Source organism: Aspergillus fischeri, genomic scaffold, assembly GCF_000149645.3.
Source record: "Aspergillus fischeri NRRL 181 1099437636263 genomic scaffold, whole genome shotgun sequence".
In the NCBI taxonomy this organism is placed as follows: Eukaryota; Fungi; Ascomycota; class Eurotiomycetes; order Eurotiales; family Aspergillaceae; genus Aspergillus; species Aspergillus fischeri.
In genome coordinates, this window is record NW_001509763.1 from 660211 (window position 1) to 686334 (window position 26124).

The 26124-nt window shown below is 50.7% G+C and overlaps 8 protein-coding genes across 8 annotated transcripts; 5 read left to right on the forward strand and 3 right to left on the reverse strand.

Moving 5' to 3' along the window:
• Positions 1-186: 186 nt before the first annotated feature.
• On the forward strand, positions 187-3072 carry NFIA_026690 (putative sister chromatid cohesion factor (Chl12); the record flags this gene model as incomplete). Its single annotated transcript, XM_001261491.1, has 2 exons — positions 187-2585; positions 2649-3072. The coding sequence occupies 2 exons, from the start codon at positions 187-189 to the stop codon at positions 3070-3072; spliced, it is 2823 nt and encodes a 940-aa protein (XP_001261492.1).
• A 489-nt stretch (positions 3073-3561) lies between these two features.
• NFIA_026700 (uncharacterized protein) lies at positions 3562-4038 on the reverse strand (the record flags this gene model as incomplete). The annotated part of the gene is made up of 1 exon (XM_001261492.1): positions 3562-4038. One exon carries the CDS (start codon positions 4036-4038, stop codon positions 3562-3564), a length of 477 nt encoding a protein of 158 aa, XP_001261493.1.
• Positions 4039-6101: 2063 nt separating this feature from the next.
• NFIA_026710 (glutathione S-transferase family protein) lies at positions 6102-6956 on the forward strand (the record flags this gene model as incomplete). Its single annotated transcript, XM_001261493.1, has 2 exons — positions 6102-6763; positions 6926-6956. 2 exons carry the CDS (start codon positions 6102-6104, stop codon positions 6954-6956), a joined length of 693 nt encoding a protein of 230 aa, XP_001261494.1.
• Positions 6957-7356: 400 nt separating this feature from the next.
• rscE (putative RSC complex subunit (RSC8)) lies at positions 7357-9614 on the forward strand (the record flags this gene model as incomplete). The annotated part of the gene is made up of 2 exons (XM_001261494.1): positions 7357-8082; positions 8142-9614. 2 exons carry the CDS (start codon positions 7357-7359, stop codon positions 9612-9614), a joined length of 2199 nt encoding a protein of 732 aa, XP_001261495.1.
• A 605-nt stretch (positions 9615-10219) lies between these two features.
• Positions 10220-13135, reverse strand: NFIA_026730 (uncharacterized protein; the record flags this gene model as incomplete). The annotated part of the gene is made up of 1 exon (XM_001261495.1): positions 10220-13135. The coding sequence occupies one exon, from the start codon at positions 13133-13135 to the stop codon at positions 10220-10222; it is 2916 nt and encodes a 971-aa protein (XP_001261496.1).
• A 311-nt stretch (positions 13136-13446) lies between these two features.
• Positions 13447-15583, forward strand: NFIA_026740 (DEAD/DEAH box helicase; the record flags this gene model as incomplete). Its single annotated transcript, XM_001261496.1, has 2 exons — positions 13447-13731; positions 13793-15583. The coding sequence occupies 2 exons, from the start codon at positions 13447-13449 to the stop codon at positions 15581-15583; spliced, it is 2076 nt and encodes a 691-aa protein (XP_001261497.1).
• Positions 15584-16105: 522 nt separating this feature from the next.
• Positions 16106-19826, reverse strand: NFIA_026750 (GPI inositol-deacylase; the record flags this gene model as incomplete). Its single annotated transcript, XM_001261497.1, has 5 exons — positions 16106-16343; positions 16394-16620; positions 16671-18247; positions 18300-19149; positions 19200-19826. The coding sequence occupies 5 exons, from the start codon at positions 19824-19826 to the stop codon at positions 16106-16108; spliced, it is 3519 nt and encodes a 1172-aa protein (XP_001261498.1).
• Positions 19827-24216: 4390 nt separating this feature from the next.
• NFIA_026760 (sugar transporter family protein) lies at positions 24217-25896 on the forward strand (the record flags this gene model as incomplete). The annotated part of the gene is made up of 4 exons (XM_001261498.1): positions 24217-24411; positions 24466-24731; positions 24782-25190; positions 25261-25896. 4 exons carry the CDS (start codon positions 24217-24219, stop codon positions 25894-25896), a joined length of 1506 nt encoding a protein of 501 aa, XP_001261499.1.
• Between the last annotated feature and the right edge of the window lie 228 nt (positions 25897-26124).

Here is a 26124-nt window from a genome sequence, read left to right on the forward strand (position 1 = left end):
ACGTCTTTCGAAGTGACGAGGACGTGAGACCCGGTACGCAGCGTTGACGAGTGGGTGGAGGACGGCTGAGAATCTGACATTGAAACAGATACTCCAACGAGAGCGCGAAAGGCATTACACGAACCAAATGAAATACCTGAAATAAACTCAGGCTTTTACTTACCCTCTTCTCCTCCCATCACCGAGATGCCATTCATCTCGTCCCCGGTTGCTTTTCCATCCCGCGCCGCTTCTCCGAACGAGGCGCAGAAGCGGAAAAACGATGAACAGTCACAGTCAATGGAGCCTAAGCGGCAGAAAATTATGGGCGGCTTTCTGGATGAAGAAGATGAAGACGTGGATGAGCTGGCGGCGTTTCAGGATGCTCAAATGAAGAGCCAATTTGAGTTGGAGGAGCAATTAATCGAGCAGGAGCCAGTGGACCTGCCACAAATCGTCTCAAGATCTATACACACAGAGCCTTCTACTACGAGCGTGAGCGATTCGATTGCGCTAACTTATGACTTGCCACGACGAACAACGCAATCGGTTAAAATAAAGACTTGCTCTGGGAAGACACACACAGTCACTCAGAGAACTTCTAAGCCCCGAGTTTCATACGAGAGGCTAGTTGCGAGTCGCTCGACTACGGGACCAGGACGAGCGCAGAAAAGCTACTATGGCATTGACATCCATAAAATATTGGATGAGGCTGCAAGAGAAACTGAACAGGCTAAAGCTTCCACAAAAGCACCGGACCGCACGATACAGCAATCTGTCGAGGCTCCTCTTGAGGGCCAAAGGAATAAGAAAATGGCAGCGGCGATGTGGACAGAGAAATACCGCGCTCGGAAGTTCACTGAGCTTATTGGAGACGAGCGCATCCATCGATCTGTTTTGCGATGGTTGAAGGGCTGGGAGCCGATCGTCTTCCCTAATCTTGCCAAGTCGAGAACTAAAAAGCCGGGCAACAACAACGATGATGGCGAACGGCTGCACCGTAAGGTTCTGCTGTTGTGTGGTCCTCCAGGGCTCGGAAAGACCACATTGGCCCATGTATGCGCCAAACAAGCAGGATACGAGGTACTAGAGATCAATGCCAGTGATGACCGCAGCAGAGACGTTGTCAAGGGGCGGATTCGAGATGCCCTTGGCACTGAAAACGTGAAAGGAGTGAATGTGGAGGTGGGAGATCGCAAAGTGCGAAAGGCTGGGCGACCAGTGTGCGTCGTGGTTGACGAAGTCGACGGAGTCGTTAGCGGATCTGGGAGCGGTGGAGAAGGAGGCTTCATGAAGGCCCTAATTGACCTCGTTCTACTCGATCAGAAGAACATGGCACGATCAGCCGATCAGAATGCCAAGAACGGGAAAAAACGTAAAGGCGACACTTTCCGGTTCTTGCGCCCACTGATCTTGGTTTGCAATGACGTGTATCACCCTAGCTTACGGCCCCTGAGAGCCTCCTCTGTAGCTGAGATCATTCATGTCCGCCAAGCACCGTTTGAAAATGTTGTCTCACGCTTGAAGAACATCTTAGCTCTGGAGGGCATTCCATCAGACAACGATGGTGTGCGGCGGCTATGCGAGGCATCATGGGGTCTGGCGAGGAAGAAAAGTGGTGGCCTCAAAAGCAGTGGGACGGCCGAAGGTGATATCCGAAGCGTGCTTGTCGCCGCGGAGTGGGTGGCGCATAAGCTGAGAAACGAAAACCTGTCGTCTCTCAGACTAACACGGAGCTGGCTCGAACAACGGGTTCTCAGTGGTACGGCTGAAGCCTCATTCTTTAAAGGGCTGAATCGCGGAGGTGTACGAGACATTGTGGACCGTGTCTTTTTGGAAGGTGGAGGGTTCCCTGACGCTCCCATAAATGCTGAATCATTCCATGACCCGTTCGCCATTTCTAGCGGGAACGTGCCTCTCGGTGTTGCGGACCTTAGAAAACGGCATGCCATCAATAAGCTGCGCGAAATGGTTGACGCCAGTGGCGACCATGACCGCTGTGTATCTGAATGTTTCGCTACGTATCCGCTTCAATCATATCAGGACGACACATTTCTTTCCAAACCTAACGCCGCATATGACTGGCTCCACTTCCATGATACCATCTCGTCGAAAGTCTTCACTTCCCAAGAATGGGAACTCACACCCTATCTGAGTCAGTCAGTTATAGCATTCCACCATCTATTTTCATCCGTCGGAGGCAAGAGGATATCTAAGAATCCCGATGACGATGAAGAGGACGAGCACCCCTTTTCGGGTCCAAGAGCAGATTTTGCGGCCTTCGAAGCTCAAAAGCAGAGCCGCGCGATCCTTACGGGGTTCCAATCTTCTTTCTCGGCTCCTCTATTACGATTATTCCGCTCAACGGATTGCTTGACCACGGAACTTATCCCGAATCTCATACGCATGCTATCGCCTGATGTGAAACCAGTTGTGGTGCGTGGAAGTGGGGAGCAGAAGAGTGTGGCCAGTGTTCGCAAAGAAAGTGAACGGGCGCTTGTTCAGGCCGCGGTTCGAGTCATGGCAGGCTTGGGGGTGGTATTTGAAAAAGTCCGAATTGAGGGTGAAGGTGGCGGGCATGGGGGCTGGGCTTATCGTATGGAACCGTAAGTACTTCCTGTTCCCTATGTGTTTCTGCTGTGCGGCCAAGCTGAACAAGTTTCTCATAGGCCATTGGATTCATTTGTGACATTTCACAAGATCAAAGGTACCTCTGCGGATTCAGGCGGCTCTGCTCCTGTTCGATATGCCGTTCGTCAAGTGTTAGACCAAGAATACCGCAAGGAGACTATGCGGAAACAATCCGAAGCCCTTAGTTCGTCCAAGGCCGGGAAGTCTTGGAACGGCAAGAGTGGGAAGAATGATGACCAATCAGCGAAGAAGAATGCAATAAGAAACGCTCCGGGCATCAAGCGTGACTTCTTCGGGAGAATCCTCAAGGACCCGGAGCCGCTGCCGCAAAGCTCGGACGACAGTCCAGTGCAGAATGAAGCATCCAAAGCAGGAAGGAAAGTCTGGATCACGTACCACGATGGGTTTTCAAATGCTGTGCGCAAACCAATTTCCATGAACGAGCTGATGGCCGGATTATAGCCCAACTGTGGTTCTATGTATATATTAGCCTTCTTACGATTATGCATATTACTTAGCATTCCATGTCTAGGGAAGCGAACTTTATTGAAGGGTGCAGAGAAAGCCTAGTCATAGTTTAAAGAAGAAATCGCTCTAGATATTATATGTTCCAGGCAAAGCATTTATGTATTAGGGCAATTATTAGGTATAGGTAATAAGCAAACTCGACAGCAACAATGCAAACAGAACAGAACGAATCAACGGAAGCCGTATACAAAGTGCTCAATGAGGTATCGATCATTGATTTAATGATTTTGTCCATAAAAGCCCTGACGCCATTCGCCTCAAATCACAAATTCCAATAAGCCCCGAAAAAAAGATAAAAAAGGCGTAGCAAATTTGTCGTGTCTGGTTGTCGTTTCAACGCAATGAGAGGGTATCACATTCCGGAAGAAGTCCATCCAGTCACCAGGATGGACGGCGCAGTAGCGAGTTCCGAGTATAGTGGAATCACCGCAGAGCAAGATAGCTGGCGACGGCGGCGTTGTGCTCAGCAGCAGCGGAGCATGGGGAAGAGCTGGCGTTGGTGTAGGCCTTGTGCTTCGTCGCGAGGAACTTCTTGTGCATGTTTTGGACGCCCTTTAGGGTTGATGCTTTGGAGGAGACGGAGCGTGTAGAGGCGGCGTCGCTGGAGGAGGAGTTGGATGACATGGAGGTTCTGAAAGGCATTTTGACTTTGAGTGGTAATTGGTGGTTTGGAGAAGTCTTTGATGTTATTTTGACTTGGTCTTCAGAGAGGAATTTGGAGACTGGTGTTCGGAGGATGTTTTGTTCGGTTTTGTGGTGGTCTTTATAGTTCTGGTATGTTGTTGCGATGGTGTTGCGAGGATTGTTTTGATTGTGTGCTTTGTCAAGGAACTGATTGTATTTGAGTGAGCTTGATCTGGATGAGTGATGAATTTCAGAATGAAGGGCGATACGCGACATTCCTTATATACTTGGTGGACGGCGTGAAGCTGTATACTGAACATTTTACTCCGGAATCAAATGCTCTACTCCGATTATATCGGAGTAAGAAAAAAAAGATAGTCGGGACCCACCGACGTGCATGAAGCCTAGAATCACAGGCAAAGACATCATCGGATTTTCTGCCCTACAGCCACCTAATATTATGAAATTGTCCAATTATCTATGGAGTATCAGTGTCGTGATCGTCAGCCCATGTCAGCCACCATTGAGGCTTTGCTCGAGGGACCTGCAAAGAAAGATCGATCATTCCGGCTTTTACTCCGTACTTTGGTAATAATGTGCGTACTTTCGACCGCCAAGTACTTTCATGCCTTTTCAGTCAGATTCTACGGCGACCCTATGGTAGTAATCTCACGATGAATTGTCGATATGCGTAACGTTCTCCGAGTATCGTTATGTTTCAGCCTCAGGCAGTTATGGAATTCTGTGGGATTGCGACTTGCGAATGCAACATCTGACAGGATCATTCTGATTCAGGATGGGCAGAATGGATCCACCTGTGACCCATCGATCAAGCTTAGCAGTCCTGATTTGGCTGACACGTACTCGTTGCGGTCTAGATACTCGGGAGAAATAAGCGCATGAGTCAAAGTCGAGATCACGGAGTGGCCGTAACGGAGTAAAGAAGACTGAGGCCGCGCATTCGAGACAGTCCGTAAACGCCTCAATCGTGAATAACCTTGTTTAGTAAGATATCACAAGTTGCTGAACAGTTTCATCCCGCTCAGTCAGCCCAGTCTAGGCCATATGTTGCCTGTTCGGGGTCCTGTTTAGCCTTGAGCTTGGGCATCCCGACGATGCTGGATCCACTCCGAGCTCCGAAGCGTACTCCGAAACATGACGTCTGATTATCACAAGAATAGAACATCACGTTGCATTTCGCGCATATCAAAAGGACTAGACGCCACTAGAACATTGAATAGCTTCAGTATCCTGGTAAAAATTTTCCTCGACGGCTGGAAGAGATTTTCATTCTCGTGGCACTCTTTGGGTTCGAGGTCATGTCCACGATACCCTCAATCATCTGGTCTACGGAAGCACTCAGAGAATTCTGATTCGCAAGCTTGTATGCATCTGCTCCTACTCCGAAGACAGTAGAGCCTTGTTTTTTGATGTTACTATTCGCGTACTGAATCATTTGATTGCTAATCATCTTATCGGCCTCGCTCGGTAGTCATCGATTGTCATCTGTTCGCCGGGCTAGCTGTCAGCATTTACGCTAGAAAGCATGACGGTTCATGCTGTGTGATCAAAGTCTACAAGAATGTCCAAATAGATGGATGTTCTTGCTTTATCGAGTGGAGAAGGCCAATATCAATGACATGCCCCATCTAGCAATCTGCGGATACCCCACAACGGGGTCAAGCGATATGCCAAGAACAAACAGAGCATGATCCCTCTAGATGCACAATCATCGCCACAACCTTGAGTTCCAAGATCTTCGAGATGTCTTATCGTTCTCGCTATATCATACCCTTAGATGGGACTGCGGTCATAAGCGTACCTCTGTGCTGGAATGAGGAAGCACAATTCCATGTCCTTCGATCATCGCCAAGGATGACTTGATTGATAATCCATCTTGAGGATCCTTCCCCATAACATCGGTGAAGCGTCCTATCGGCATCTCGGATTGGAGGAGTGCCGACGAATTGATTCAAGGAGAGCAATCCAACCCACTAGTTATAGTTAAGGATGTTCAATTTGTCAGCATGCAATATACTCACTCCACTTGGGCTCGAGAGCTTAATAATTTACTCGACAAGGAGGTGGTGTTCAACGGATAGCTCTGTATCTCAATCAAACAGTGAGCCGTCGCAGCCAAGCACTGCCGGCGTGCTCAATGTGACGAGCCCCCGAAACAATGACGATGTTGCGAATGATAGGTATATAAATACGGAGGTTATCTCTGCCGTTGCCTGCTTCTTCTGTGATGGGACTCAGACCCAAAGCTCCTGGAGAAAGGATCTTCCTACTGATATATCCCTGAGTCGTGTTTCTGTTCTTCTTGCGCAAACTACAAGATGTCTTTGAAGCCTATCGTCCTTTGGAGCCACGTTATCGGCCCTAACCCTTTGAAGGTTGTTTTCATTTTGGAACAACTGGGTATTCCATATGAGCAGAAATACGTCCCAATGGACCAGATGAAGAAGGAGCCATTTGTGAACATCAATCCGAATGGCCGCGTTCCAGCGATCGAAGACCCCAATACGGGAATCACGTTATGGGAATCGGGCGCCATACTCGAATACTTGGTCGAAACGTACGATAAGCAGAATACCGTCAGTTTTCCTGCCGGCTCTCCAGAGTACTTCCATGCTAAGCAGTGGCTCCATTTCCAAATGTCCGGCCAGGGGCCATACTTTGGTCAAGCAGTGTGGTTTACCATTTACCATCCGGAAAAGGTGGACAGCGCGAAGGAGCGCTACTACAACGAAATCCGGCGTGTCTGCGGCGTCCTAAACAAGTACCTTCAAAACCGCGAGTACTTGGTCGGGGATAAATTCAGCTATGTCGATGCTGCATTCGTTCCTTGGTTCCAGATTATTCCAGCAATCACCGGGGACGCCATCGATCTTGAGAAGGACTTCCAAAACCTCGACGCGTGGCTGAAGAGACTTCATGCCCTGCCTGCTATTTCCAAGGCTTTGAAAATCCAGGAGGCAGCCAAAGCCGCACAGGAAAAGTAAGGAATATGATTGTGTTCAAGGACCTAGGTTCATGGGCGGCCTGACATTTGAAGTACTTGAATTGATTTCGCAGTACTTGGATACACGAATTGGACTGCGTCTAAGAAGCAGCTGAGTTTGAAAAATCATCATAGTCGCACACTGTATCCCGTTTTTAGAAACCCATTCTACGGCATTGCTGCTCTCTGATATGAAATTAAAACACGAAGTAGACGAAGTACGGAGTAGAGTTGAGGTAGTAGCGTTCGGTAGGGAACCAATATATGCGCTAGTCCTAAAAAGGCTAATTCACGTGAGGCTCTTGGCGCGAGTTTTTGGCCGTGTCGCGACTTGAGGTAACTACACTGCGATCCTAGATACAGTCATTCCATCCATCATCAATCCCACTAACATCCTTCGCTTGACGTCTCTTCCATTCCTTTTTCTTTACCCAGGAGACTTGTCGCTCTGTCCTTTGAAGCATTAATCCCAATCAAGGGTTGCAGCTGCGCCCTGTCTTCTCCCAGTGAAGTGACCTAAGACCGGCAACGAGCCTTGTTCGACATCATTTGCGACCTCCAACTTTCAGCGGCCATCCCAATCAAATATAATGGAGGAACACTCTGCTACTCCTGGCGGCGCTGCTGACAATGTTAACACGGCAGTTGCGCCGCAAGATACCCCGGCCGAACTGGCCAATGCATCTGGTAGGTTTTGCCTCCACTTCACCCCTGAGAAAGAAGACACTAGATTCGCCAACTGCTGCAACCGCTTAGGGTCGCAATCACGCAGCGAATCTCCTGTGAAGAAAACCGAAGACGTTCCGGGCACTGATAATCCACTAGATGCTCCAGCCTCTCCCAAGCCCCAGAATGAGGGTGAGCCTGAAGATGAAGAGATGGGCGGCACCGAGACAGAGACGAAGAAGGAGTCCGAGGGAGGCGATGGAGCCGGCGATGCGAGTGCTCAGCCGTCTGCTGAGGGTGCATCTGAAGAACAAACAGTGCAGGGAAAGTCAGCGCTTGAAGCTTCGGCACGCTCACATCTCGTCTCCCAAACACACGCCATCATCCTTCCCAGCTATTCGACGTGGTTCGACATGCATACAATTCATCCAATAGAAAAGAAGGCGTTAGCGGAGTTCTTCAACGGTCGTAACCGGAGTAAGACGCCGGCGGTCTACAAAGACTATCGCGATTTCATGATCAACACGTATCGATTGAACCCCATCGAGTATCTCACAGTCACTGCTTGCCGTCGCAACTTGGCAGGAGATGTATGCGCTATCATGCGAGTTCATTCATTCCTCGAGCAATGGGGCTTGATCAACTATCAGGTAAGTTAACATGTATTGTCTACAACTTCATTTCCGAAGCTAACGTGGTCTCCTGTAAGGTTGACCCTCAAACGCGGCCATCGAACATTGGTCCTCCCTTCACTGGACATTTCCGCGTGATCGCCGATACGCCCCGAGGTCTTCAGCCTTTCCAGCCTGGTCCTCAGCATGTTGTCAAACCCGGAAAGCCCCACCCTGCCACTGACCGGGCTGCCTCCGCTACTCCCGCATCCAAAGCCGATCTCAATCTTGAAATTCGCCGCAACATCTACGATGATAAGGGCAAGGAAATTACACCAGCTGCTGAAGATAAGGAAAAGCAGACCAACGGAGAGGGGTCAGCCGCCAACGGTACAGCTGCGGACGCATCCAAGACTATGGAAAGCGCGGTCCGAGAGCCTAGAAAGAAGTTCCATTGCTTCTCTTGTGGGGTTGACTGCACTCGACTCAGATTCCATTACGCCAAGGCAGCGCCAACAACCACGAACGCGAATGCACCAGACTCCAAGTACGATCTTTGCCCGAACTGTTTCTTACAAGGCAGAATGCCTGCTAGTCACAACGCCTCCGACTTCGTCAAGCTCGAAGATAACGAATACACAATTGCACCTGATAAGGATGCTCCTTGGTCCGATTCGGAGCTGATACTTCTTCTCGAAGGCCTGGAAAGTTTTGACGACAACTGGGAGCAGATTGCGAATCATGTCGGCACAAGGACCAAGGAAGAATGTGTGATGAAGTTCTTGCAACTTGAAATTGAAGATAAATATGTCGAAGACATGCCCGAGATGCGTGCGGCGAGTGGGCGAGACCCAATCAACCATGTCGAGAATCCAGTCTTGTCCGTGGTCGCTTTCCTGGCGCAAATGGCTGAACCAGCTGTGGCCGCAGCTGCAGCTGGGCGTTCAGTGGAAGAAATCCGCAAAGAACTAAGGAAGCAGCTGGACAAGGACACGGGCTCCGGCAAGCCGTCGGATAAGGGCAAAGAGAAGGAGGGCGCAGGCGTCAAGAACGAAGATTCGATGGACGTAGATACCTCTCGTGAAGAGGCAGCTGCTGACGTTGCAGAGTCGGGAGAAGGCGAGAAGCAGCCCAAGGCGTCTCTTGCAACGGTTGCGCTCGGAACCTCCGCAGCACGTGCTGCGGCCCTCGCCTCGCACGAGGAACGAGAGATGACTCGCCTCGTCTCTGCCGCTGTCAACGTGACGCTTCAGAAATTCGAAATTAAGCTGCAACAATTCAATGAGATGGAAGAGATCATCGAAGCTGAACGCCGGGAGTTGGAACTCGCTCGCCAGCAGCTCTTCCTGGACCGCATGGCCTTCAAGCGGAGAGTAAAGGAAGTTCAAGACTCTCTCCAAGCTATCAGCCTGAAGGGACCCACTGAGGAGACGGCTAACCTCATTGGAGATGCTGCCACAGCAGGCATAGGCAACCGCTACAACTTCCAACCGGCAGGTGGCGATGCGAGGGACGGTGTACAGCCCTTGAGTGCAGAGACGGGCGCCGACTACAAAACACTTGACCTGTGATCGTATGATCCCTTATTCAGAAAAAAATGCTCGCTTAAAATTGGACGTGTTCGAAACAGCGAGGAAACGCAATACCACATATTCTTCTGATGATATGGGACATTGAGTGGTTTACTCATTTATAATTTGCAATTATTGTACAATATCATCAAGGCGAATTAAGAGGAAAGCAGGACATACCTAGGGATGTTCCAACGACGCGGTTTCGCTAGAGGATGTCTCAGCTGGTGGATGGGTTTTGCAACGATTTGCCATGTTTACAGTTTGTGTTCATCCAGCTAGGAAAAGGCGCACGATGTTTTGGAGTTTGAGAGTTTTACTGTCCGCGTCAATTAATCCGATATGGTAACAAATCTCTTGTTTCATTCTCCTACGCTATGATAAGTCCGATTTTGGCGATTGACACCTGCCGACCTCTAATGCGGTCATTGGTCGAATAGTTCTTCCTGATATTTCGTTATGAATTTCTATATAGGGACAGCATAGTTGCTGTATAAGTCTGGGGTATCAAATCAATGGATAAGCCAATATATCTGCTTCGTAACTACATAGCCACCAGTAACCAAAACCCGGCCGTGTCCACGTCAACGTATATATTCTGCTCGTCAAACAACCGGGCTCATGGGCTGAGAATGAAGAGGCAGATTACTCTTCTCATCCCCATCTTCCGATGACGAGTATGAATCATCTCGATTCTGATATCGATCGTATGGGAGATCGTCATCCGAGCCGGAAGACACATCGTCTTCATTTTCGTTCTTATATCGTTCATCTTTATCTTTCGTGTCATCATCGAAACTTGAGCCCGACTCTGAATCTAAATCCGCCCCTGATGCAGACTGCTTGTGCATGTCGGGTTCGAGCTTGACTCCTCGCTGGGGACGGGTTGACGAGCCCTCGTCACTATCAGAGTCATCGGAATCGAGGTATGAATCCGAATCGGTGCCTCTCAGTCGACGTTCAGGTCTGATTGCTGGTTGTGAGGGAGCCCGGAGATGTGCTCTCGGCTTGCCCTCCTCGTCTGATTCGACTCGAGAGTCGGTCTCATACTCCGACTCAGAATCTTGGCTCTGGCTGAATTTGACGTTCTCCTCTTTGACAACAGGCACTGTGTCCTCACTAGCATGTATTCTTTCGTTTTTAGTTTCGAATTGAGAGTGTATGGAGGGTTTCCAGTCGAGATCGTCGTTACCCTCGTCGGACTGGGGATCAGAAAAGGGCGCCTGCTCAGGCTCCGAGTTGCTATCATGATCAAAGTGTAAGTTCTCATGTTTGATACTCGGTCCTGCAAGTTCAATCACAGGCACACCCCCTTGGTTTTGCGCGGGACGATGTTGTTTCTGATCAGAGCCGCTCTCCGCGCCAGAGGTAGCATCGGAATCAGAGTCGTACGCGACTTCAATATCAAACTGTTCGCTTGTATCAACTGCAACGGCCACCCCCTTGCTGGTCGGGACTGAATCTTGTTGCTCGGACGCAGTGGCATCGACTTCAGGTTCCCAAGACGAAGGAGGATGTTTTTGTTCCCCATCGCTCAACTCGGAGTCAGGAGCTGGTTCTTCGTTTGAACCGTACTCCATTCCCTCCTGGTCGAAATCCTGACTTGGACCTTGATCGAGAGGATTTGTCTCCACATCCATCTTGGAGTCTCCGCTGCCTGCAGAACCCGTCTCCTCGTGGATGGAGCCTTCAATATCCATTGCATCATTTGTTTCTTCGATTTGTATTGCACCGTCGCTGTCTCGGTCATCATCGGCTCTCAGGTCGTTCTTAACAGCGTGGTGCCTTGGACCCTGCGAATCATCATTGCCACTCATTTCATGATCTCTGTCGCTGGCTACTGAGACGGGCGATCCTCGCGAGACCATGTGTCTCTCAATACGTCTCCTTTTTCGTCTATTCTCTGACAAGTCTTCGTAGAGATCGTGCACCTCGTGCCCGTATTCCTCCCAGTCGCTTCGGTACAAAGTCCGGTCGCGCCAATTGACCAAGTCTTCTTTCGTCTTGCGCTCGCCAATCGGCTTGCGCAACTTGGAGCCTTGCTCCGTGTTGGAGGCCAACGACGACATTCCGGATGGGGCTGGCTGCCCCATCAAGTTCCAAAGCCGCATTTCTTCTGAGGCATTGTTCAGCTGGTCGATCTCTTCTGCGTGTTCCTCTTCGAGATTAACTGACGGCTCATCGATAGGTGTCATCTCAGGCGATGACAATATGGATGAAGCATAGGAATAGACGTCAGATACGTCATCATCATCTTCTTCAACTGTGTCGTGCGGAGCGTGACTCTCAGATCTTCGCCTGGAAGCGCTTCTTGCATCAAGGGATTCGTCGACCGGAACTTTTCCTGAAAGAATATCTTCCACTTCGTCGTAATCCATAAGCTCCGACTGCCATCCTTTCTTGTGGCGGAGGTCTGCAACTTGCAAGCTGCACCTCCGGGCTAACCCAACCCAAAAGTCGAAGCGATCCTGAGGCATGTTGAGCACATTCAGTGCAGTCTTCACATCACGCGATCTCACTATTCGTGCCTTGCGGTTTCCGGTCTCCCTCATGTTCCGTAGTCTTGACATGGCGAAGAACAGGGTGGAATGTACCAGACGGCGAGTCACGCTTACGGCCAGAGCGTAGAAATCCGCAAGAGCGTCCGCTGTTATGGAAGGGGTCTCGTCAGCACAGGCGACGTTGACCCAGTTGTCCTCTAACCTTGGACCACCGGCGTTCATGAAGAACCTTTCAGATAGTCTGATCCACTTATTGATGTTGAAAATCTCGGCAGTGACATATACGCTTGAGCCAGGTAGAGGTGTCTCATCTCGTTCCTCCAACTGTTCCTCTACCATTTCTGCGACTTCTCGGTCGACAATCCACACGTTCTGATGTAACTTCCTCCCAACAACATCTTCAGCCCGCTGTTCTTCAAGAGCCAATAGTTCGGCGTAATCATCAAGTGCCTTGCAACATTCTTGGCTAATCTCCAGTGCTGCTGGAACTTCGCCGAGGACGATGGTCCTGCTGTGGGAATCTCGGACGTGTTGCCGTTCCAGACCTCTGTGTAGGAGCTTCAGATGCTCCTGAACTTCTAACTCCGATTTTGAGCCAATCGCTTGTGCAATTTCCGCGACGCCGTTTGCCCCTTTTCTGTCGAGCATGCTGAACAGAATCTCCTTCTCTTGTGAAGTCCAGATTGCGACGCCATTTTGAGTGGGATTGTAATTCTCGCGGCCGACAGCGGAAGACGAAGTATTGTTTGCTGTTCCTGCAAGTTCAACGGAGTATGCATCCACACATCCTATTCCGAGTGATGTGCGTAGGGTATCCAGTATCTGAGCCCGTGTCCCTCTTGTCGCTCTGGGTATTACCTCCGGAGTGTCTTCGTCCTCGGGCTCTGTCGAACCGAGACGTTCAAAGTCGTCGATTGGAAGAGACGAGGCTGAGAATTTAGTGCCTGAGTATCTGGATTCGATATCGGAATCAGACGCTTCTTCGTCTTCATCTGGCTCGTAAACGCTTGAACTGCTCATCGTCGGGTCTTGAGAGATTCAAGCACGCACGCCAAAGACATTGAGTTCGGGCAGATGATGGGCGCATCCCAACGGCCTAAGGTACCTGAAGAAGCTATAATTGCATAGTTAAATGATTAAATACTATATGTAGCAACAAGGTCCAAAAACCCAAAAAAATGTTACGTAGAGGTACTTATCGGCTTGGAAGATTTCTGATAAGAGAAATGTTTGCACTGTTTGCCTTGTAGATAGCATAATACCTCTACGAGGCGAGCAATGACGGGGCCGTCTCTCACATGACTGACATGCTTTTGCTTCATGGCAACTAGATGAACGTTTTTCGACGGAGATTGGGGCATATTCCCATCCTGAATATCATCACTCGAGCTAACCGACCTCATCGGCGACCTCTTGCATTTCACCAACATGTTCGTTTCCACTCTACCAACTCAAGGCCGATCACAGAGCCTTTTGCAGAGCCTCCACACTCGTTCGAATCTCCCAAGTTAGTTCTTCGAGACTATCAGGAGGAATGTATTCAATCTGTGTTAAAGTACTTGGACGACGGTCACAAGCGCTTGGGTATCTCGCTTGCGACTGGTGCTGGCAAAACGGTTCGTATGACGGTTCGCATATTGCTCGGGCACCGGCTGATCTTTCTCTCAACGCTGGCAGGTCATCTTCACCGAGCTAATCGGTCGCATCCCGTCACGCAATGAGATAGGCGACAAGTCTTTGATTATTGTGCATCGAAAAGAGCTTGTGGAACAAGCAGCGCAACATTGCCGCCGCGCATACCCTGACCGAACCGTCGAGATTGAGATGGGCCATAGTCATGCCTCAGGAGCTGGGGACATCATTGTCGCCTCTGTGCAGACTCTGACGCGAGGAAATAGACTAGCAAAGTTCGACCCGAAACGGTTTAAACTGGTGCTGGTGGATGAAGCGCACCACATCGTCGCTTCCTCCTACCGAGAAGTTCTGAAGCATTTCGGAGCGGACGAAGCCTCTACGGATTCTCCGGTTCTCGTCGGTGTCTCGGCTACATTTTCTCGGAGCGACGGACTGAAACTGGGTGCTGCAATCGATCACATTGTATACCATAAAGATTACATCGACATGATTAACGACAACTGGCTTGCCAATGCGGTCTTTACGACTGTCCGCTCCGAGGCGAACCTGTCGAAGGTGAAAAAGGATAGCTTTGGGGACTTTGCAATTGGCTCTCTTTCCAGGGCTGTCAACACAGAGAATGTCAATAACATCACCGTGCGTGCATGGCTTGCTAACGCGCAGGACCGCAAATCCACGCTGGTATTCTGCGTGGACGTCGCGCACACAAAAGCGCTTACGGAGACCTTCCGCAACTACGGCATCGATGCGCGCTACATCACGGCAAAGACCCCAAAAGATGTCCGGATGGAGCAGCTGCGTGCATTCAGAAACGGAGAGTATCCCGTGCTGCTGAACTGCGGTCTCTTCACTGAAGGGACTGACATCCCGAACATCGACTGCGTCCTCCTTGCCAGACCGACCCGGTCGCGCAACCTCCTCATCCAGATGATCGGCCGAGGACTCAGATTGTACCCCGGCAAGGAAGACTGCCACATCATCGACATGGTGGCAACCCTCAACACTGGCGTTCTCTCCACACCAACCCTCTTCGGCCTACACCCGGACGAAATCCTCCAAAACGCCAAAGCCAAAGATCTAAGAGACATGCCTCTTGAAAGAACCGCAACCGGGACTGGGACGACCCCGCCCGAGGAAGAAACGGAGGAACCGCCCCCCACCCCTGACGACTCAGACGTCAACCTAACCTTCACAAAATACGACACAATCTACGACCTGATCGCCGACCTCAAATCCGAAAAACACATCCGCTCTCAAAGCCCGCACGTCTGGGTCCGCGTCGGCGACGACCGCTACATCCTCTCCGACGCCTCAGGCTGGCTCACAATCGACAAGGAAGAAGACACAGGTCGAGCGTACAGACCCCAACCCAACCCCGACCCGACCTCTACCGCCAACACACCCGACGAACCTTACATCTTCACCGTCCGCCACGTCGCCAAATTCAAAAACTCCGATGAAAGCGTCACGCATACCCGTCCGCGACTCATCGCCACAGCCCCCGACTTCGAGACCGCCCTCCGCGCCGCAGATACATTCGCAACCAACGAGTTCGAGGAGAGATACATCTCGGTATGGCAGACATGGCGACAGCTCCCCGCGACGGAGGCGCAGGTGCGCTTCCTGAATAAATCGAAGGTTCGGCACGGGTTGATCCACAGGAAACATCTTACCAGGGGCCAGGCGGCGGATCTGATCACGAAGTTGAAGTTCGGTGGGAAGCAGCGGTTCGAGGCGCGCAGGGCAGAGCGGCTTGCTGAGTTGCGGAAGCAAGAGGAGATTGAGGAGCTGAGAAAACAGGGTGATGTGCGGGTTGGACCTGTTGAGACCTAGCTTTTCCTCTTTTGTAGAATATTGTATAATACCTCAAATGGAATGTAGAATGATTATGTATGATTCCTGTTCCTTGGATCGCCTTCACTGCTAGTCTATCGATCATCGTCGTGACTTGTGTACATGCGCTTTCCTCAGACAAACCGCTCTATATCCAGATTTCCAACAAAACAACCATTGAAAATAGCCATACATACAGCACCTCGTATATCAGTGACCAGTGACCAGTCAACGGCAACAGACACAAAGGCAGAGGGACAGGGATAGGGTCAAGCCGTCGGAGAAAAAGTCCCAAACTCGAAGTAGACTCAATGATGTCTCTGTACAGTCAATTCCCATCACGCAATGGGAGCACGGCAACGAAAGCAAAACACCGCTCCAGAAACGACACGCATGAAACTCAACTCCGGTATGCGTAATGATCCTTCAGCCAAATGAAGATGACAAAGATGGAACAGGAGAAGGAAAGATTAGATAAGGGGACATAAATTAAGACGTTCAATATCGGGCTCAGTGGCTCCGTCATGGCTTCTTTTTCTGGTGGCTTCCGCCTGGCTCGGACATGCCGTGTGTGGCATCGTCGCCTTCGAGAATGTACCAAAGTCGTCGGAGGGAGAAGCCGCTGCTGAAGAAGTAGATGACGACAAACCAGGCGGCAAGGATATTAGCGAGGTGATGGAGAAGGTAGGCGTATGACACGCCGTAGACTGCCGAGTAGACGGCAATGGCAAAGAGGATCATAGATGTGACATGTTTTAACCTGCGATGATTAGTCGACTGACACTGACGCGAGGAAATGATGGCGCATACCTTGTGGTGACTCTGGGGATCATGGCCCCGCTGGTCATGGTCTCCACAAGGAGGATGAAAGGCATGATGGATAAGACATTATGGTGTGACGAGAATGGCATGAACCAGTGGACAACAAGATTGTGAGCCCAGACCAAGAGGACGAGAATGTTGATTGGTGAGATCCAGAGCATGAGAATGAAGATCGAGTGGGCATAATTAGAGAAGTTGTAATGCGCAGTGGACCTCTGTGCATATTGTCAGTTACCTCATCATTGAAGACATGGATGATGCGTACCGTTTCCTTGGCATGCCATTGTGCCCGCACACACGTTGCGAGTTGAACAATGCACGCCACCATGTAGGCGAACTGATAGGGAATCAAGGTTGACACGAGAACCAACAGAATGGCGGTGTTGATCATCCGGCGTCTTGCCGTGGGAGCGCTGAAGATGGGGGTTCTAATCCAGTCAGCGAGATTCGTAGAAAACAAGAATGTCATGACATACCCCTTCTCGTGGCGTTTAATGTAGCCTGATCTGCTTTTCAGGTACCCGTAGATAAAAGAAAGCACAGACAATAGGATCAGTGCGACATAGTTGAGAATAACGCAGACACCGACACTGATCAGGCCAAAGACAGGCACCAAAAACCAGAAGAATGCATCCTGCGATCCCAAGAGCAGATCGTTTTTTGTAAAATCACTCGGCGTCTCGGTGGCATTAACTCGCCACTGGAACGGTTCGTCGCTAGGTGGAAGTCGCGCCGACGTGGCTAAAGAAGATGCCAGCAAGGACATGGCAAGCAGTAGAATTGGGAACGATGACCGCAGAGCACTGTCCAGACCTTCGGCGAATGTGATGAAATAGCCAGTCTCGTCATACATCTGAAATTGTTTACGGAGGACAAGAGCGACAACAAGCAGGGGAAATGCAGCAAAGACGGTCCGATAGCGCATCACAAGCTCTCCCAGACTGCCGGCAATGTCCACTTTGAGCGAAACGTCGACAGTGGAACCACAGCTGGGATCTGTCCACAGCTGAAAGGAGACACCGCCGAGAGTTGCCTGTTCGCGGAGGGGTGGAGGCATGAAAGGCGCTACTCCGTGAAGGTTCACATCGACCTTGTCCACATTGACGAAGAATTTCGACTCGTGCGGGTCGGATATCGACTGTCGCAGTAGAGGAGCGAAGAGCTCCTGTCGCTTGTCATGATTGTGTCTCACAATTTGGAGTTTGTAATCCAGCAAACTGGAGTGCAGAGCTGGAATTTTAATTTCGGTGAGCATTGGACGATTTGCGGGCAGTCTCATCTTCAGCCCGGCACTCAGCAGACCACCAAGGCCGCCACGGACCCTGATCACAGCATCGGAACTGTCCGAAAATTCTGCCAGAACCCAACCTTTGGTGGGACTATCGGCTTTGTCCACAATAGCAACGAATTGGTGCTCCGAAAGATCCTCCAAATCATACTGCAGATATGAGAAAGGCTGGACCCGGTCAAAGGGATACTTGGAAGCTGGTGTCGATGCAGGCAGGTGAATACCATCCTCAGCCGCATTCTTGCAAGCGAGACGCGTCGAACCCGTGTTGCCACCGGAAAAGTCCATATTCATCGAGAAGACAGTTGCGAATTTGCCATTCTGAAGAGGGAAAACGCTGCAGAAGAGAACTTCCAGATTGCCATGCTCTCCAGTCTTATCAAATTTTTGGTCGGTGAGAAGAGTGAATTTCTTGCCCGATACTCCTTGCGGAGGGACGGGCAAGAGATATACCTTTGGACCCGAGCGGTGGCCCAATTCGCGCAGGATGAGTCTTTGGCCTTGCGGGAGGATCGAATTGCTTTGGTCTTCTAGGGTCAGAAGTGTGTTGGGTTCTACAAAAGTTAGTCAAGAATAGGCACAGAAAAGTTTAACAAGGGGACCAACCCTTCTGAGGTAGAGTTCTCTCGGCGACTGACTCTAAGCCTGTGAGGTACCATTTCTTGAATATCCGCATTCTCTCAGCTCTCGGTTTAGTCTGGCTTGCACGCCGAACGTCTATAATATCAAAAAGTGACTTGATGATCGCTTTGCGGAACTGGTCGCACCACGTAATAGATAGATGGTCCACGCCGATCCAAACATCCGGAATGCTAGAGGTGAAGACAGTGAAGCCGTGAGTTTCGGGGACCAGCGACGAGGTACTAGCGTAGTCGGAAGGGACAACGGTGTCGCGCGAGCCACCAGCGATGGAGATGAGGGTCACATGCCACAGAGGGTTGTTGTTGGCCCACGTCTGCGAGTATGCTTCCCGCCAGTAGTCATTGATTTGCTTGTAGGTGTGAACGATGTCCGAATCGAAGGAGACGGGCGGTTTGGCGTGGGGCGCGGACATGGTGACGATGGTATTGACCGAGTTGGCCTGGTAGTTGGACATGGTCAATGCGGTACGGGCGACAATGCCACCCATCGAGTGTCCGATGAGAATCACCGAGCTTGGATCGGGGAGTTCGGGGTCCCTTCGCGATCGCTTGGGGTCGTGGTAGAGGGAGAGAATGTATGCGATAGCCTCGTTCACGTATTCCGCCTGGTCAAGGAGTGTTTGGCCGTGGAACGCAGCCATATCCTCGTTGAAGTCGATCATGAAGAAATCCAAGCTCCGGGTACCGGCCTTGATGCGCTCTTGTTCGTGACGGACGACATCGTGAAAGTGTCTCGATGCTTCGGCGGCAAGTGATCGGACTTGCCTGTAGCTACCGGCATTTCCGGGTAAGAACAAGACGGGAGCCCCGTTCAACTTTGGGCTCGTTAGCAGTGCAGCTGAAGGATCAGAGGCGGAAAACATACTCCTAGGTTTTCTTGATTGTAAAAATCGACACCCTCCTCCCGGTAAAGATAGAGATTGTATTTGCTCGCGAAGCGCGTGTGTTCGGTATCGAAGCCCACCATATGGAGAAACGTCGGGCTCATCACGGGTACCCCACATCCATCTTCGCCGGCCTGACGGGCCGAGAATGAGCGGACGATAAAGAAGAGGAACACGGATGCGACAAGCGTCGTGAGGGCCGTCAATATCGAGCAAGTCCACGGGCTGCGAAGCCGGGAGGACCGAAACCGTGAACTCTCAGGAGAAGCCCCCATGGGAAGTCGCTGGGAGGCCAATGGCATCAGGAAGGATGTCGAGGAGGATTTTGTTTCCGTAGACGCGGCGGCCATGGTCGTCGTCGACGAGGTCGACGAGGACGAAGGCGTCCTCCACAGACCTGAGTTCCGGGAGCGAGGAGTCGAGGCGCCGTTGTCTCGCCGGAGATCGAAACTCGTACCTCTTTTCGCTATCTGCGAGCGCGACTTTTCGGCCGTCTCGAAGGCATTATTGTTAGGGGCATGTGCTGTTGATTCTGCAGGGGATCGCGAAACCAGAGGCGAGTCTTCAGCGTCGTCCTCGACAGGAGAGCCAGACGAGCGTCTGTGCATTGGAGGAGGTGGAGATATTCGTACTCATCCAGCACGCAGGAACCGATCGAAGCTTTCTGGGGCGGAAAGGCGGATCTCAGTCTAAGACCTTGGGTTGGGTGGGTTTATCGCAACAGCGGTAAGGGATGAGGCCCCAGGAATGCGATAGGAGCAATTGGGACGAGCTGATTGGAAGGGAGAAGAAACTGCAGTATTGAACGAGTGTAAGGGCGATGGTGAGTTGGTGGCTGGTCTCGTAGGCTCGGAATTATTTCGCTGTTGTTTCTTGGATTAATCTTAGCTCCCCCCTTTGATACAGGACGAAAAGAGCGAGACCCTTGGCCGGGAGGCGGGGAGCGGCCGGACTGGAGATAAGGAGGGAATGAGAGGGAGAGAGGAAGACGACGGAGACAGGGTCTGCAATGGAGGTTAAGGTAATACAGAACGAAGCTGGAGAAGGAGTAAGTAGATACCTCCTGACTACCTTAGCAGCCTTGAGGTAGTTCTAGATGGGTGTGCGTCGACACCGAGTGACATCCAATCATGCACTCAAACGAGGCCTTGTTTCCTGGATCGTACTTTTTTTTCTCTGCTGGGCGCTGGACACGGAACGGGCTTGGCGGATGCTCTCGGCACGCTTCTTATCGCCAGGATGACAGGAAGATTGTGAGTAAAGTCTGAACTGTGCCTGGCATAAGGAGGGATCAAAACAGAGAGCTATTAATAAACAATCTACCAGCATCTTTTGTCTACCCTGTAATGACTACCGACGGGGTGCCTTGCGTTTATCCATCACTGCCAACCCGTTTCGAATTGGTGCGGGCAACGTCATCCGCCTTGTCAAGGTTGCAATACCGAATAGCTCCACCAACACTAAGAAACAGAAGCAAGGTCAGGTTAGAGAATAACCAGGGATGGGTTACATATAAACTGAAATTGTGAAGCTTCAGTCTCTTTGCATCACAAGGCCCCAGAAGATATAACGGTTCTCATAAGGTACAGGTGCAACAGAAACATGGAGGTTGTACAGGCTTACAGCACGCCATCTTAAGCCTTGTCTAATAATCAAAAACCAATCAGGATGATCCTACATCTAAACAAAGCTGCCTACCTACAGGGTACATTAACGTCCTAAATTAGCCTATTCGTACGCTCTAGAAAGTGTACAGTGTAACCATTCCCACGCTGGTTCGAACCATCGTAGTGTATCTGGTCCTATTACCTCAGTGTGACCACTAGCTATCTGCTCTCAATATCATCATGCATAGTCATACATGTACCTAAGCAACCAAGACGTGTCCAGGCATGAACATACACCTTCCGCACTATTCACTCTTCATCTGGTTGATAACTCTCCCCACTCAACACCCCTGTCGATCTAGATCAACACAGAACAGGTTTGTCTTCTGGTTTCCTTGAGATTTTAGAACTAAGAACGAAGCATGAAGAAATTTTCAAAGTGTGATTCGGTCAATACTCTGGCCGGCCGGTATGATCTGAAGTTGTATATTAAGCAGATTCTGATGAGCTTTTACCTTATGTCTTGTCTGTGTTACTTACTACCGTGACTTCTGTTGACTATGGTTATAGGCTCGCAGAGTCTCCAGTCATGAGAAACGGTTACTGTGAGACTCGATGGCTGTCCAGATTTATTTTTCGCTAGAGATACAACTCGGGACGGATGCAGAGACTGCCCTGGAAAGGATCAGAGCCTATTTACTATGGTGGTGATTGAGATCCGTATGTCTGAAATCATTCGGAAATAGAACGTTTGGGCCCGAGAGTTCGTGTTTAGCGATGTGATGATATGGCAGAAAGTAGTTTTGGGAATTCAACAAATCAAACAGCAAAGCGTCAATGTTGGTAACAGGTTGACCTGTAAGTGTCCAGGGACACATTAGTAGTCAGTATAATCAAGCGCATCCTGCATCTCATCCAAGAGCCTAGCCGTTGGCTATAATGTAGCCGTTTGTACTCGAGAGTACTAAAGGCAGCTCAACAACGCACGACTACGAGTCCTTGATGCTCCATTGCTTACCAGAGTTCAAGTCGCGATTCGCAGTGGAACGGTGGTCTTGACCCGAGGTGTCAGCGATCATCATCGTGATGATTTAGAGGTGACCTCTGACAGCCAAAACACTTCGCAGATATCACTCTCCGAACACAACCAACAGTAGTAGCTTTAACGACCTGAAGGCTTCCCTGTCAGGGTTATAGGCAAGTGCACAGCCTCCGTAAAAAAGCGACCATGGCTTGGAGGACGGTGCTTTCAGCGCCATGCTTTGTGTTCACCAAGAGCTGCAGGAAGTATTCGAAACCCGAACCTGGGTCCGACAAACCTCGCTTGCTGGAGCTAGCCGGCGATGGAACTCGCCATTAACTCCAAGTATGCGACCAACGAATGCCGCGGATGAAGGCCTGACCAATTGATCTTCCGTTGGCAGTATGTATCGAAAAGGACTACAACAGCTTTCCCCGTTCCTTGTACCTCGCATCTCAAGCAGGAGAATCATACTTCGACCAGCATGATGTAATCTCTCGGCGCTGTAACATCGATGGGTTCGGCTGAGATTTTAGAACCGCGATATTTTGTTCCAATTGATGCGCGAACGCCGGTGCGGCAACTGCTGAATAATGTCGACCCTTGTTTTGAGATCGAAAAACTTTCTGGGTCTGGAGAGCACGTCAAAACCAGCTTTGGGTTCAGCCGATTTCAAGTGGCGCGCTATGGTAGAACGAAGAAACTGAGATATTCAAGAATGCTCCGGATATCGGCGACATGGTCCTGTCAACAGGAAGGCTATTGCTACTACTGACTCGAAAATGATTGCAGCAGAGCAGGAAGATTATTTCTTGTTGTACCTACGACAACTTAGGATGGACGGCCGTCCTCTGAAATTAGAGTTCCCGATCCACGGAGAAACCGAGTACATGAGAGGCACTATTCCGCACTAACAGCCGAAGAATGCGGACACGGAGCTCTACTCGAGAACAAGTGTAATTGAGAGCATGACCCAAACAGTAGCTCAATGGGTATGAAGGGAGATTGACGTAAGACTAGAGCCAATGAATTCGCAAAGACCTCGTGTCTCAACCCAAGTTGTTGAATGGGGCAGGGGCCAAGAGGGTCAAGAGTCCAAGAATACTAAGAATTGTCTGGGCGAGCTTGTCCGACCGCATGTCCACTACAGCACGATATTTGGCGTCATTAAACTCTGAGCCACAAACCACTGTTAGCATTGACCTTCATCTTGGCGATAATAAATCGTATCTTTTGAGCGATATATTTGGGGTTCTCCAGATGAACCGGCGAAAGGAGAGAAGTCCAGACATCTCTCCACACGAACACCCCGCACCGCACAATGCGGGATTAATTAGAATTTCAAAGGAACCTGAACCGCCCGTGGTGCCCCAAAGAATGAGCAAATCAAAATCGTCAACCGACACCCAGTACGGCAGCTCAGACCAGCGCAGGAACCTCGAGGGAAAGCGAACGCGTCTACTTCACTCTCACTGACCACTACCTATCTGCGGTGGCAAAATTCTTCTGAGCAAAAGGATTGCAAAAGGCCAGCAAAAGAAGTTTCGCACTTTAGACCTTCGGGTGACCGACAAGCTGGCAGATGGGCCGGGGAAGTACGGCAAAGCGAATCAATCCTTCAGAGCAGGATACGGACAGATCGTGTCTAGATAGTTTGCATCTCTGTTTAATGGTTTTCAAGTTCTGCGGAACAGAGACAGTAATAGAATCATAACGAAGGCGTCATTTCAAGTTTCTATCCCCAGATTGCGGAGATTCTTGGCCCCTTGAGTCTTGACTAAACCTTGGCACTATCTCTGCGTGAGGCCCTTTGTAGCCCCTGGATATCTATCAACCCGATAAGTTTTTTGATCATTTTGACGGATATATTGTAGAGTAGTGTAAAGAACTGTCACTGTCGGAAATTTTCTCCTCGAAGTCCGGATGGCAGGATTCATGCAAGGAGTCGAGTCGAGACGACATCGGCCTCTCCAAGGGACCAAGACTGCCACCAAAAGCTTCTCTCTGGCCTATCCGGGGTTTAGCCCTTTGGTGCCACGGTTTCTTCTCTCCTCCGAGGCTTAAACTTCCCTAGCGGCTGACTAGACTGGAGCATGCTTGCACGAGGTAGTGTAACCGTGTAAATGTCGATGAACTAAGAAACGTAAGGTAGTATTATCATTCCCCAGACGGAATAATAACCGGGGTGAGGGGTCATTTCGGCATGACATTTCTTTCTTCTCAGCCGAGTCGCTCGTTCGCTGATTTAAAACCGGCCCAGCTCCCTCTTCTGCTGCTTTTGCGACATCTCCCTTCTTCATCCACCCTACTTGTTCTACCCCTCATCCTTTCGCTGTCTGTTCCTCTCGGCCAGCTATTCTCTCCCTCAACATGGCTGAACAGTATGAGGGAAAGCCTCACCATAATGAGGCTCCCGTCTCAGCCGCGGGCGAGGACGGCCCTCGCCTGAGCATCGTCAGATACCTCGTCACTCGGATCTCGACCTTGAAACCTCCCATGAACCCTGCTCCCAATCCTTTCAAGGCGCTTACGCTCCTGAACAAACAACAATGGTTATTTTTCCTGGTGAGCTAGCCCTTGATCGCCTCCTCGCTGAATAACCCTAACTAACCTATCCAGGTCGCCTTTCTCGGCTGGACGTGGGACGCCTTCGATTTTTTCACCGTCTCCTTGACCACCTCCCAACTGGCCAAGGAATTCGATAAATCCATCTCCGATATCACCTGGGGTATTACCCTCGTCCTCATGCTCCGATCCGTCGGCGCCATCACATTCGGTATCGCATCCGATCGCTGGGGCCGCAAGTGGCCGTTCGTGGTGAACAACATCCTCTTCATTGTTCTGGAACTCGGAACCGCTTTCTGCCAGACATACAAACAGTTCCTGTAAGTCTCTTTTTGCATTGTTCTGTGGAACGTCACTGACCGGCGCATAGTGCCTGCCGTGCTCTCTTCGGAATCGCCATGGGTGGATTATACGGTAACGCCGCGGCCACCGCCCTCGAGGATTGTCCCATGGAGGCGCGCGGTATCGTGTCCGGTCTCCTGCAGCAGGGCTACGCCTTCGGATATCTACTTGCTACCGCTTTTGCGCGCGCCCTCGTCGACACCACCCCGCACGGCTGGAGACCCTTCTACTGGTTCGCTGCTTGCCCTCCCGTCCTCATCATCGCCTTCCGTCTGTGTCTACCCGAGACCGAGGCTTTCCGTCAGCGCCAGGCCATCCGCGCTGAGGTCCGCGGCGGCGTCACTTCCACCTTCTTCGAGGAGGGTAAAGTCGCGCTTAAGCGCCATTGGCTGCTGCTCGTCTATCTCGTCCTGCTCATGGCCGGTTTCAACTTCATGGTATGTATAAACCTTTGCGCACAGCGAATCCGATCCAGCCACGGCGAATCCAGCTGACATGGTCAAATAGTCCCACGGCTCCCAGGACCTCTACCCCACCATGCTGACGAACCAATTCCGCTTCTCCTCCAACGCCGTCACCGTCACCCAGGTCGTCGCCAACCTCGGTGCCCTCTCCGGCGGTACGCTCTGCGGCTGGGCGAGTCAGATCTTCGGCCGCCGCTTCTCCATCATCGTCATCTCCATCGTCGGCGGTGCCCTGCTGTACCCCTATACCTTTGTGCATGACAAATCCGTCATGGCGGCTGCCTTCTTCGAGCAGTTCTGCGTGCAGGGCGCATGGGGCGTCATCCCCATCCATCTGATGGAGCTTGCCCCGGGCTCGATCCGTACCTTTGCTGTCGGTACCGCGTACCAGCTGGGTAACCTTGTTTCGTCGGCCAGCTCGACCATCGAGTCGACGATCGGTGAGCGGTTCCCCCTGCCGCCGACGGAGAAGGTCAAGCACCGCTACGACTATGGCAAGGTCATCTGCATCTTCATGGGATGCGTCTACGCCTATGTCATTTTTATTACCTTCTTTGGGCCGGAGAAGCTGGGCCGTCAGTTTGATGTCGCGCATGACCGCGATATGGAGATTGTGGCTGCTCACCGTGGAGTCGTCGAGGAGGATCCTGAGAAGGCTACGGCTGCTCACAAGGACTAAGTGTTTTAAATTGCTTGAAGGAGTTTATGTTTGCATATATACCCTTTATCTGGCTATTGTGATGAATCTTGGATGTGCACAATGAATGAATGTGTTTGCTAAGGAGAAAACCCGCATATGCTATTGTGGCTGCTGTCATGCTTATATTGCTTCAGAATGATATCCACAGTGTTCAGATTGTCTGCAGATGCCGTCAGTATTAATCCATCATTCGCAAAGGGTTGTGGA